Source organism: Hippopotamus amphibius, chromosome 4 (assembly GCF_030028045.1).
Source record: "Hippopotamus amphibius kiboko isolate mHipAmp2 chromosome 4, mHipAmp2.hap2, whole genome shotgun sequence".
Lineage (NCBI taxonomy): Eukaryota > Metazoa > Chordata > Mammalia > Artiodactyla > Hippopotamidae > Hippopotamus > Hippopotamus amphibius.
In genome coordinates, this window is record NC_080189.1 from 124,644,617 (window position 1) to 124,658,032 (window position 13,416).

General features: G+C 40.7%; 1 protein-coding gene across 10 annotated transcripts in view; it reads left to right on the top strand.

Annotated features, from left to right (window-relative positions):
• KIAA1217 (KIAA1217 ortholog) overlaps positions 1-13,416 on the top strand; it is a 311,933-nt gene that overhangs the window by 21,305 nt on the left and 277,212 nt on the right. The window contains exon 1 of one of the 10 annotated variants that reach the window (XM_057731702.1): positions 10,405-10,548. The exons of 8 other annotated variants lie outside the window; for them this stretch is intronic. In XM_057731702.1, coding sequence (XP_057587685.1) covers positions 10,483-10,548 — 66 coding nt within the window. In that variant the 5' untranslated portion in view covers positions 10,405-10,482. Of the gene's footprint in view, positions 1-10,404; positions 10,549-13,416 lie in introns of those variants that run through there. One more of the 10 variants, XM_057731704.1, reaches the window with a different exon arrangement.

The window sequence follows — 13,416 nt, forward strand, 5'->3', positions numbered from 1 at the left end:
CCTCCCACCCTGCCTGTCCTGGCCCTCTAAGGCATCACCCATCATCGAGTTGACCTCCCTTTGTTTTATAGCAACTTCCCACTGGCTATCTATTTTACAGTTGGTAGTGTATATATGTCTATGCTACTCTCTCACTTTGTCCCAGCTTCCCCTTTGCCCCCCGCCCATCCAAACTCATGTCCTCCAGTCCATTCTCTGCATCTGCATCCTTATTCTTGCACTGTCACTGGGTTCATCAGTACCATTTTTTTTTTTCAGATTCCATATATATGAGTTAGCATAGAGTATTTGTTTTTCTCTTTCTGGCTTACTTCACTCTGTATGACAGACTCTAGGTCTATCTACCTCATTATATATAGCTCCATTTCATTCCTTTTTATGGCTGAGTAATATTCCATTGTATATATGTGCCACATCTTCTTTATCCATTCATTTGTTGATGGGCATTTAGGGTGCTTCCATGTCCTGGCTATTGTAAATAGTGCTGCAATGAACATTAGGGTACATGTTTCTTTTTGGATTATGGTTTTCTCTGGGTATATGCCCAGGAGTGGGATTACTGGATCATATGGTAGTTCTATTTTTAAGGAACCTCCAAACTGTTTTCCATCGTGGCTGTACTAACTTACATTCCCATCAACAGTGCAGGAGAGTTCCCTTTTCTCCACACCGTCTCCAACATTTATTGTTTCTAGATTTTTTGATGATGGCCATTCTAACTGGTGTGAGGTGATACCTCATTGTGGCTTTGACTTGCATTTCTCTGATGATTAGTGACGTTGAGCATCTTTTCATGTGTTTGTTGGCCACCTGTATGTCTTCTTTAGAGAAATGTCTATTTAGGTCTGAGGCTTCTTCTTAACTGAGGAAATGAGACAGATGTTGGGGTGCTGATTAGGTGAGATAGTATGTCTCCCCTGTAGCAGGTGATGAATGCATGTCAAAACTCTTCTTATCGTGGAGAGCATTCTCGTGAGGATGTCAAGGCCAGTATCATTAGGGCAGCACGAAAAGGTGTACGTTCTCAATGGCAATGATCGAGACCAGCATTTTATAAAAGTATATTCTGCAGACTCCTAGATCCCCAGGCTGTTAATAGCTGTTTGGGGAGTGGGGAGAAAGTTTCTCATCTGGGGATATTTTTGGTTAACCAAAGTTAAATGAATTTGTACATTGCAGGGCTGGTCAGATCTTTTACTATACTGAAAGGCTTTGTGAATCTCAGCTTGGAGATTTGGGAGTAGGTGGGTGAGGTATGAAATAGGTAGCATTTCCCAGACCTATCTGACGAATAATCATTGCTTTGGGGACTCTTGTTTTATGGGACACATTCAAAAATATGGACTATCATGGGATAATCGTGGAATGTAATGGGAAAGCTTATATTGAGAGCAGTGGGAGACTTCAGAGAAGGGAAGTTTCATACAGGAGATCAGCAGTTGAATGGAGTCTCTTGGAATGATTCAGGGCTCCTGGAGACAGTAGATTTGTCCTAATTATCTATGTCCTCGATGAACTGTACATAGTAGGTATTCAGCAAATACTATGGCAAGGATATTGACAGATTATGATTTAAATGATATGATGGAGACATTCTGATGGAGAAGGGTGACTAGGAGAGGCAGTGATGTGACAAGAATGGAGGTCGCTCTCTGGTGAGTCAGTAGATAGGCCAGTCTGAGTGAGGTGGGAGTGCCATTTGGACAAGGGGAGGTCAGTGGAGTTAAGGAGAGGCAAGTCAGTTTGTGCTGGACCTTGAATGTCCGGCAGAAAGCTCGGAAAGGCTGACACAGGGCAGTGCTGTAGCCTTGAGTCCGGAATTGGAATAAAAGCAAAGTTTAAAGGTTAGCTTTCAAGTACTGCGCAGGAGGGACCATGTGAAAAGCCTGGGTGCTGGCTGGAAGTGGCTGCAGTGTCCAGGCGGCTGTGATAAACTCCAGGGTGGTGGCAGCAGGCACGGAGCTCTGCCGGACTGGAAGGATGATGCACATCACATATTCGAATGGAAAAATGAGAATGACTTGGTGACTCGTTAAGGAAGGATGAGGGTACAGAGAACTGCAGCCGGTGAAGCAGAAAAGGCAGGAACATCCATTGGGGCCCCCCAAGACCTGGGTTCTGCTTCCCACTCTACTCCCACCTGTGCCAACTCCTGTGGCAAGTACTAGGCTCTCTGTGTCATCTGTCCATATTGTGTGACCCCTTGAAGAATTAGAAAAGTACCATTGAAGCCACCATCACAAGAGGAATGGGGAGAAAAGGACACCAGTGTTAACTTTTGGGATCTGATGTTGGAAACGGAACGTGGGGGGAAAGATCTGATCTGGAGCTCAGTGAATTTTTCGACAGTTCTGTAGTGTTTTCCTTTAGAAAAGCTCTCAGATTTGCCCTCTTGGGGCCCCACTTTGCACCAGCCTCATTTTACATTCCCATCTCAGCATCTTTGTCGCATCAGGGCTTTTCTTTCTCCTTCCCTTGCCCTAATCCAAGGTTTTCAGACCGTGCGCAGGCATGAAGGTGAATTGTGGAGTGAGTAATGTTGTGGGACTGTCAGATGGAGCTTTGAACGGAGGTGTTGACTTTGACAGAGTGTGGAGGGGGCTGCAACTTACTGCAGTTAAATAGGAGGCTTTGCTTCATGTCATGCTTCCACCTAAGATGTACTTTGGGGTTAATGAACATGCGAGGACTTTGCTTTATGAGTACTTGCTAAGAGCACCAGTGGGGCAGTCAGCATTTCTCTCCAACAGCACCGAAATGCTAAGGGGAGAGCAGGTGGTTGGTGTAGTACTTTAGATGGTGATGCATGTGAGAAAGGAATGGGTATATGGATGCACTGTAATGACTGCTGATGGATTCCATCTTTTGGGTCCTTCTGCCTCTCTGTCCCTTCTTTCCCCTTCCTTTGTTCCTTCTTTTTTTCCTTTTAGTTTTTAAACATTTCAGTTAGACCAGAACATTCTCCCATACAAAAGAGTGCTGAATATTATAAGTGTGAGCTCTTCCAAGTTGGCTGTGTTCTTTTGCCAAATACCCATCTCTGATTCTTTCTACAACTACTCCATACAACATCTGTTTTACTTCTGGTTAAGTACTAAGAAGCTTAGTGCTCTTACAAGCTTCTAGAGAGTGAATGTCATTTTTGTACTCTCTTGGGTTTACCTGTTTTATTCATTATTTCAAAGAATCAGTTTGCATTTATTTATGTTTTCCATATTATTATTTGCTGTCTTGTTACCTTCAGCTTTTATCATAATTAATGGCCTTTTCCTAGTTTTTAAAGTTATCTTTGCTGTCTTATAATTATTTAGAACGTGTATTGAGTTCACTTATTGTTAGTATTTCTTGTTTAATAATGAAGGCATTTAAGGGCCAGTATTTCCTGACGCCGGCTTGGGCTGTGTCCTGCAGGCCTTTTTTTTTTTTTCCCTTGTTTTTTGTTTTTTCTTTTCCTTTTTGACTGAGCCACGCAGCTTGTGGGATTTTAGTTTCCCAAGCAGGAATTGAACCTGGGCCCTGGCAGTGATAGTGAGAAGTCCTAACCACTGGACCATCAGGGAATTCCTTGTCCTGCAGTTTTGTATGGAATACTTTCTGTTTCATTGCTTTAAAGAAAGGTGAAAATTATAGTTTTGATTTTTCTCTTTTATTTAAGGATTGCCCAGGAATATTTCATTTCCAAGTAGCTGAAGTTATCATTATTTATTTATAATTTCACTGGATGTGATCAAAGAATGCAGTCTGTAAAGTTCCTACTTTTAAATTTGTTTACAGATCTGTTAAAATTTTTTTGAATTGTGAAATATGCAGTGTAAGTATGCCATAAATATTCACGGAAAATTATTTTTTGTATATACCCATGCACGCACATATATATGTCAGGTTTGCTGTTGTTTTGTTTGTTTGTTTGTCTTTTAGATTTGTTGTTTTTATCACTCATTGCTTCTCAGTCCTTATTTTGTTATTCTACTGCTATTCAGTTTTAAACACAGTATAATAAAGTCACTCACTATAATTGTATTTTTATCCTGTTTTGCGTTCTTAAGAATTTTTGCTTTACAGTTTTTTAGTTGTTTTATTTGCTGCAGACAAATTTGTGACGATCAGCCCTTCTTCCTAAATTATGTCTTTTTGCATTCTGTTTAGTGTGTGTTTACTTTTCTTAATGTTTACATTGTCACTCTCACTTTACACTTGTTTGCGTTTGCCTGGTATGTTTCACCCATCTATTTTCAAATTTTATTAATAATGAGTATGTATTAGAAATAACATATAACTTGACTTGCTTTTTTTAGCCTAATGTATCAGTCTTTGCCTTTAATTGGAAAATTCAGTCCTTTTGATAGCCAGTGTAATAACCAATGGGCTTGATTATATTCCTTCATTTTAATTTGATAGCAAATATGTCTATTCTTTATTAAATACCATTCACACACACTAATACTAAACAATTACTCAAGTTTTAGTCTTGGCAAACTGCATTTGACATGACGGCAGGAGCTCCAAGTGAAAATGACTGTTAGACAATCGGAGATAGAAGAAGACCAGAACCTGAGCCAGAAAACAAGACTGGACAGAAGCATATTGGCAGTATTTGCTCTATTAGTCAGGGTTTTCCAGAGAAATAGAACCATAGGTTAGAGAGAAAAGAAGAGTGAGCGTGAAAGAGAGACTGATTCAGTTTAAGGACTTGGCTCACACAGTTGGTAAGTTTGAAATCTGTAGAGCAGGCTGGGAGGTTGGAAATTCAGGTATGAGTTGATGTTGCTGCCTTAAATCCAAGATCTGCAGGGTGGAAACTCAGGCAGGGTTTCTGTGTTACAGTCTTGAGGCAGAATTCCTGTTTCAGGAATTCTCATTCTTTGCTCTTAAGGCCTTCGACTGATTGGGTGAGGCCCACCCACACTGTGGAGGGTAATCTGCTTGACTCAAAGCTGACTTAAGTGTTAATCACATCTAAAAATACCATCAGGGACTTCCCTGATGGTGCAGTGGTTAAGAATCTGCCTGCCAGTGCAGGGGATGCAGGTTCAATCCCTGATCCGGCAAGATCCCACATGCTGCGGAGCAGCTAAGCCCGTGTGCCACAACTACTGAGCCTGTGCTCTAAAGCCCGCAAGCCACAACTCTTGAGCCCGCATACCTAGAGCCTGTGCTCTGCAACAAGAGAAGCCTGCCACAATGAGAAGCCCGCATACCACAACGAAGAGTAGCCCCTGCTTGCTGCAACTAGAGAAAGCCTGTGTGCAGCAATAAAGACCCAACAGAGCCAATAAATAAATAAGTAAATAATTTTTTAAAAAAGAATTAAAAAAAATAAAAATGCCATCACAGCAGCATTTAGACGGTCGCTTGACCAAACAACTGGGCACCATAGTCTAGCCAAGTTGACACATAAAATTAACCATCACCTCAGCACCACAGAAAAAGCCGACTAAATGTGAATGGGTAATTTCGAAAGCAGAAAACATCTACAAACAAAAACAGAGCCAAAGATCAAGGACTTAGCATTAGGGAATGACCACAGTTGGTTTCCATTGTTTCATTAAAAAATCCAAGTGTTCTTATGCTTTGGGTGATACTTATTATAGTGTGCTCTTGATTTACAAAACGTATCCTTGTTTTATTCTTTTTAGTGTTCCTCAGTTTTTCTTTACACCGAAACTTCAGGTTGAAGACATTTCTTGAGAGTCTACTGTTTTGTTAGCCTTATCTGTTTCATAGTGGTTCTGTTTGTCCTAGGGTTATGGGCTGAAACATGTTAATCTTGTTCCATGAAGTCCTTGCAGGCCTCCAACAGCCTAAAGCTAAACGATGTCACGGTTCCATCGATGCTGCTATGCTGATGGAGTATCGTGGTCTAAACTATTCCAGCCCCCGTACCAGCTGTTGACTTGGTATATTTGAGAGGATGTGCAGAGAGTCTGTGTTGCCCTTTACAATCCAACACAGTCAACTTTCTGTATCTGTGGGTTCTGCATCTGTGTTTACAGAGGAGTAACTGTACTACACCATTTTATATAAGGCATTTGAACATCTGCAGGTTTTGGTACCCATGGAGGTCCTGGAACCAATCCCTGGTGGATACCAAGGGATGGCTGCATATATTTTCAGATTAGTCTGCTAAATAAATCTTTTCAGCATAGCTTAGTTTAGTTACTATTTAATATCTCCAATTATAAGCAAATTTTTTTATTGGAGTATAGTTGATTTACAATATTGTGTTAGTTTCAGGTGTACAGCCAAGGAATTCAGTTATAAATATGTGTATATATGTATATTTTCAGATTCTTTTCCATTATAGGTAATAATGATAATGATAATGATATATATAGGTAATAATGATAATGATAATATTTTGGTAATAAGATAATATGGTTCCCTGTGCTATACAGTAGGACCTTATTGTTTATCTATTTTATATACAGTAGAACGTATCTATTAATCTCATACTTCTAATTTACCCCTCCTCCCTTCCTCTTTGATAACCGTAAGTTTGTTTTCTATGTCTGTGAGTCTGTTTCTGTTTTGTAAATAAGTTCATTTGTGTTATTTTTTAGATTCCACATATAAGTGATATTTATTTGTCTTTCTCTGTCTGATGTATGTTGTATGATAATCTTAAGGTCAATCCATGTTGTTGCAAATGGAAAAATTTTCATTCTTTTTCATGGTTGAGTAATAGACCATTGTGTGTGTGTGTGTGTGTGTGTGTGTGTGTGTGTGTGTGTATACACATACATATACCACATCTTCTTTATCCATTCATCTGTTGGTGGACATTTAGGTTGCTTCCATGTTTTAGCTGTTGTAAGTAGTGCTGCTGTGAACACTGGGGTGCATGTATCTTTTCAAATTAGAGTTTTTGTCTTTTCTGGATATATGCCCAGGAGTGGGATTGCTAGATCACACGGCAGCTCTGTTTTTAGTTTTTTAAGGAACCTTAACTGTTTTCCACAGTGACTGTACCAATTTACATTCCCACCAACAGTGTAAGAGGGTTCCCTTTTCTCCACACTCTCCCCAGCATTTGTTATTTGTACACTTATTAATGATGGCCATTCTGAGCAGTGTGAGCTTCTATCTCATTGCAGTTTTGGCTTGCATTTCTTGAATAATTAGCGATGTGGAGCATCTTTTCGTGTGCCTGTTGGCCACCTGTATGTCTTCTTTGGAGAAATGTCTATTTTGGTCTTCTGCTCATTTTTTGATTGGATTATTTGTTGTTTTTGATATTGAGGTGTGTGAGCTGTTTGTATATTTTAGAAATTAAGCCCTTGAAGGTCACATCATTTACAAATATTTTCTCCCTGTCCGTAGGTTGTTGTTTCATTTATGGTTTCCTTTGCCATGCAAAAGCTTATAAGTTTGACTAGGTCCCATTTGTTTATTTTTGCTTTTACTTATTTTGCCTTGGGAGACTGACCTAAGAAAATATTGCTATGATTTTTGTCAGAGAATGTTTTGCCTGTGTTCTCTTCTAGAAGTTTTATGGTGTCTTGTCAATTATAAGCAATTTTATTACACTAGGGATAGCGGTGCCTAGTGGATAAGCACATGAGTTTGGTGGGGTTTTTTGTTTTTTAATTTTTTTTTCTTTTTCTTTTGGCCGTGGCATGTGGCCTGCAGGGTCTTCGTTCCCTGGCCAGGGATCAAACCTGTGCCCCTTGCAGTGGAAGTGCTGATTCTTAACCACTGGACTGCCAGGAAATTCCCAAGCACATGAGTTTTGTATTCAAATCTTGGGTCGGCCTGGATTCAAACCAAGATTCCAACACTTAGTAGCCATCACTCAAAGGGCTACCTAACCTCTCTGAGGCTCACTTCCCCCTTCTGCAGCATGGGTATATTCATCATTCTTGTATCACATTTAAGCCTTGCATGAGGCTTAAATGACATAAGGATTGGTTATTTTCATTATAAAAGTACTATTTTTTTTTTCTACTCAAAGTGGTATTCCTTTTCTACATGACAAATTCTAACTCATGTTTTAAGAAACAGAAATTCAGGCCATGAGTGGTGAAAGCCAACATCTTTCCCCAGTTATTTGTGTTCCTGTCTTTCCATGGACTTTCAGTGAGCAGTTTTCTATGTCTGTTATAAAATAGGTTTGATGAAACAAATTCTAGAGGAAGAATTTATTTGTCATCCAAGTCCACCATGGATACCTAAGATGCTGCTAAATTTGGAAACAAAGTAGCCCATGGACATGCATATATTGAGCTGTGACTGGGTTAGTGTGGTGCTAAGTTGCTATCAGGCAAGTTGCAATGCTGTTAAAGCTTCATCCTGCTTAATGGTTTCCTCATTAGGGGAACGGTAGGAAAAATCGATACTGGACTGGTCACCTCTCAGCAAATCTTGACATTTCTTCCCAGCCCTTACATGTATTGTCCTTATTGCTGAGATTACTGCTCAAAACTTTCCCCGCTCTAAATAGTTCAAGATCATCATATATCGTAATGATGTCATCATTGGTTATAAAGTCTTCAGTCGGTGATGAAGCAATGGGTTAATCAAGTTGCTTTCACATCTGAGTTATTTGTGGGACTGTCTCCACTTGCCTGACTTTCAGATTCTGACTCTTCTCCCTCTCTTTTCCAAGCTTGAATTCAGTAAGGAAAAGCTGAGATATTGTCATTTCTTAAACAACCCAAAGGGAAGATCTGGCATAATTTATAAACACTCTGATGGCTGCATCAACTCTCCCGTGGTCCTCTCCCTAATGGAACTTTGAGGAATAACCATAATTGAATGGGCCTCCACTCCATCTTTGGATTTCACCAAACAAAGCCTAGATCTGGATATTTCTTAGTTTTGTTTATTTCGCATTGTTTGTGCCCCACTGGGTAAAACACAAGCATGGGCTTTATCTGGATGTGTTTTTGTCTCGCAGAGGTAGTAATTGAATCTCTGACATAGTCTTGCCTCTGAGGCGTGTTCCAACTCAGGCTGCTATATTAAACCGGGGTAGTTCCCTTGGAAGGTCATGTCCCATCTGTGGACTGTGAAGGATGGCAATGCAAAACTATCAGAAGAGTCAGCGCTGGGGGATCCAAAGCATCTACTGTTCCTTCCATGCAAAAAGCCATTCTGAGTTTGTGGAGATGGTGCTTTTGCCTATGACCGCTCTCTCTGCAAATACCTGGGTGGCTTCAGCACAGTGTGGGGGTTAGTATTTGCTCTCTGACCTTTGAGCCTGTTGCAGTTTGCAGCAGGAGCTGTGGCAAGTTAGAACAGGCTGCCCCCTCAGCCGCTGCTGCTCCCAGGACCCCGCAGCGTTGTAGTAGATTCTGCTGGAAGCTGCCTTCAGGTGCTTCCCAGGTCCCTGCTCAGCCCCGCTGCAGATGGCATTTGACAGCCATTTGACAACATTGTTATAAACTCTCATGGATTTGCAGCAAGTCCCATTCAAACCTTTCTGGTAGCTCGGCGTTATCGATCTTGGGCTTGGGGTTATGAGGTGTGTCTGGGGTGAATTTAGAGGTGCGAAGAAAGGGTGCTGAGCCCAGTGTCACCAAGGGGGATTGGGCACAAATTTAGCAGAAATTTGTCCCAGGTTTTAGGCAAACGTTGGGGACTCCATAAAATTTAGGATAGTGAAAAATGAATGAATGAAAGAAGGATTGAATATCTTAGGGCCTATTGACCCTTCCTAAGAAAAGTCAAGAACATGGCTTTCAGTGCTATTGTGGTAACATATATAAACTAGGACAAACGTACAGAAGATGTGAGTATGTTAGGAAAGAGTTAAAAAAAATTCTCAACACCTTCTGCTACCACCTCTGCAAACACAGAAGCCAAGAGAAAATGCACACATACAAACACACACACACACTCTCACATTCCAGCAAAGAACCTGTTTTTCAAGTTTTGCTGGTGAAAAGCAGGAGGGGTTGCTGGAGAGCAGAGTGGAAAAGCCTTAGAAGTGTTCATAGAAGGTTTTTCAAAACCTAAGTTTTCAACGTAACTTTATCCTACAGAGAGAGGCTCATGGACCACTGTAGGTTTTCCTTCAGCGATTAAGTGCATTGTTAGACAGGGAGGGGCAGATTCGCGAATGGCTATAATTTTGATCACTGTTTTCTGCAAAACAGCTCAGGCTTTGAAAATGAAGCCATCGTTCTTGGCGGAGTTTCTGCCAACAGCACAAATTATACCATGCAGAGATCCAAAGCCCCTAAAAAGGTTTCATTAATGAACAATTTCAGACGATTGTTTAATCTTTGCCCGACAGGTAACGTTGGCATGTAGGCAGGTGGGGTTAGGGTTTCCGTGGAGATTTATGATGTCATGCTTGAAAGAGCATGTCAAGACAGCCAATTTAACAAGTAGCTACTCAAAAAGTCCTATAGGCTGGAAGTAGCTTTTATGCAAATGACAAAAGAGTTTCACTGGGAAAAAACTGCAAAAGAAAACAGTAGAGACATGGAGGGAGGTTTACCTGACAGCTCGGAAGGATGACCCTGGAGTCCATTAGAGATGAAAACTTCCAGAAGCCGAATTAGATTCTCCGCTTTAACGGCCGCTTCACCTGTGGAGCTCCAGGTATGGGTAAATATGGGTTTTTTTTTCCCTTCGAGTTATTGCCTAAAATTATTTGGAAACATTGAGGTCTGTTTCTCTGCATTGTTCTCTTGGCAGGAAGCACTGAATCAATAAGCATGGCTTTCCCACACCGAGTGTTCGAATATTCGGGTGTTCGTGCTTCAGGGCTGTTTTTTCAGGACTTTTTTATTGAATGAACTGAGATTTTTGAATAGAGCTGAAAAACAAGTGATGCATTATGCTGAGGCTGCCCTGTGAATAACGCTATAAAAATGCCTAGATAAGGGTTAGAAGTATGACCTGAGAATTGAGATACTGTATGTATTTGCGGATTATTCCCAGATGTTGGTTTTTTTCTCTCTTTTTTGTTTCTTTAACTCTTAGAACAGACCTGAAATTGTGACTATGTGTATTTCTGTACTTTCAAGTTGCAAAATGCCAAAAATACAACCCACAGAATATTACAGAAACAGGTTTATGAACATTGCACTTTTTTAAAGTGTGTCTGTATATTTTTCTCACAGGGGCATTTTACAAAACTAGAAAAATATCCTATTTGAGATATCAGAGTTTCTGGACGTGAGGGAAGGGGGAATTGTAAATTCTACGACAGATAAAGCCTTCTAGGGTGGGGGGAATGGTTGATAAAAGTAGTTTTTAAAGCGTGCTTTCAGAAGGAAATCTCACTTTGGTGGTACGAGGTTTTCTGTTTGCATCAGTTACTAGCAAGACTGAGTAAACAGTCTTGCCAGTGATATGGACGTGATAATCTCTGAAGGTAGCTGTGTGTCTGCAAAGTTGACTTAAAGGGGTTAGTTTGGGGACATCAGGCTGCGATGAGAGTAGTTAGGTCCACCAAGCTTGAAAGGCAATGAAAATCATATTTTTTTCTCTCTCATACACTGCATAAGGTTAAAACACAGAGTTAAGTATACTCTAAAGATACCTGTGAAATGGTAATTTGGGCTTTTGAAACAAAACTCTTTAGAAGCCCAAGGACAGGATTTAAACTGTTTTTAAAACTAATGTGTGAGAATGAGAACCTCCTGAAATTTGGCCCTCAGGTGAAGTGGATTAGTGCTGGCATTGATATTCATGTTAGATTATTGGGTTACCACAGTTACTGCAGAAAAGTTGAGTGGCAGAGAACTCTGTCACTAACATCAGAACTCCTGGGTGTTGAATCCATCTCCTACCTGGGTAACCTTAGGAAAGTAAATTCATGTCCTTAAGCCTTTGTTTTCTCCTGCATAAGATGGGGGTGATAATTGTGGCGTGGTGAGGATTAAGTGACAAAATACGTATAGCACAGTTCTCAGCATGCATGCTCCACATGTGAGCGATTGTTTTTATTTACTACTTATGTGGTCCTGGACTGTTTGTAAAGTGTTTTCATCTTTTCCTTCATCTTATCATTGTAACAGCCCACAGAGATTAGCAGAATCTTTTAATTCCCACTTGACAGATGAAGAAACCATGGGTCAGAGAGATACTGAAATATACAACACGATAAGCTGTCCTACGTTTCCTGCAATTTTTTTTTTCTTTTTAGGGGTTTCTAAAAAAAATAGTGTGTTCCTGAAATAACTCCTGGTGGCAACCATTACTTCCGTAGAGTAATTAAAATACAAAATGTTAAATGTGTCAAAGGAGCTAGAATAGTCATGTTTTTACATCAATTATATTTGTGACACTTTTTCTAGACAGGCTGGAGAGGTGATATTAATTTACTTTTTCCTGGCACCTGTTGATAGGAGCTTATCACTTCAAAGACTTAGAAGGTTAACTCTTACCCGCCTGCAATGTTTCTGGGTCCTGCAAGAAGAGTCCGGTTTTCCTGTTACCTGAGCCGGAACCGAAGTCACCAGGAGGCTGTGGGAACAGCCACAGGGAGCAAGGGGTCGGACACACTGTCTTTTCTCCTTTGTATTCTAGACCTTGGCATCTCCCTCCCTTGTCTACCTCCCAGACTGAAACAGCCCATAATTATATTCTACATCCATTGTGTGTCAGAGACAAATATGTTTTTCATTGTGTTATTTTTAACAGTAGGGTTTCCAGCCAGAGAAAACACTCTGTTAGTTCCAGGGTTTTCCTGACGACTTGTCTGATGTTTCTGAGTTGTCCACCTCAGACCGTTCAGAATGGTTTGGGTTTCCCACTTGTGGAAGAAGGCTCTTAGCAGGAGTGGTGGGTAGACTCATTGAGTGGGGTCCTGAGGGTGTTCTGATCCCTGAGCTGCTGAGGGCGAACTCATTCTATCCCAGATAATTCATGAAATGTGGTCCTCTGCATGGCAGCAGGCTGTACGGTGCCTGCTGCTCGTTTGGGACCCTGGGAAAAGCTCTGGTTGTCTCAAGGGCAGATCTCTGCGTCTGAGAGCAAAGACTGATGTCATTCAGAGTTTCAGTTCCAGATATGAACAAGCATGCTGCAAGTTTAAGGTGGAAACCAGTTATGAAATCAAACAGCCACAGGGTGCCGAAATTCCACATAGGTTCAGAGTCACTAATGAACATTCTTATGTTTTTTTTTTTTTTACCCACAGACCCTGTTTTAGAAGTCCATTAAGCTTTTTATTACACTTAATTGTTGTATTGCTCAGAGATTATTGCTGATTCATAAGTTGTGATTGCATCTAGAAGCATGTTTTGTACCCAGCGGGGTTTAGTAAAGATTTATTGAATCACAGGGACTGTGCACACAGGAGTTCAAGGGCCAGGTGGCCTGGGTTCGAATCTTACCTCCATCACTTACTAGTAGCAGGGTTTCCCATCGAAGAACCTATGTAGGTCTATTCATATTCCAAATAAAATAAAAGCCTCTTGGTAAAGGAATTAGTGATCTTTAAATACAGTTGACCCTTGA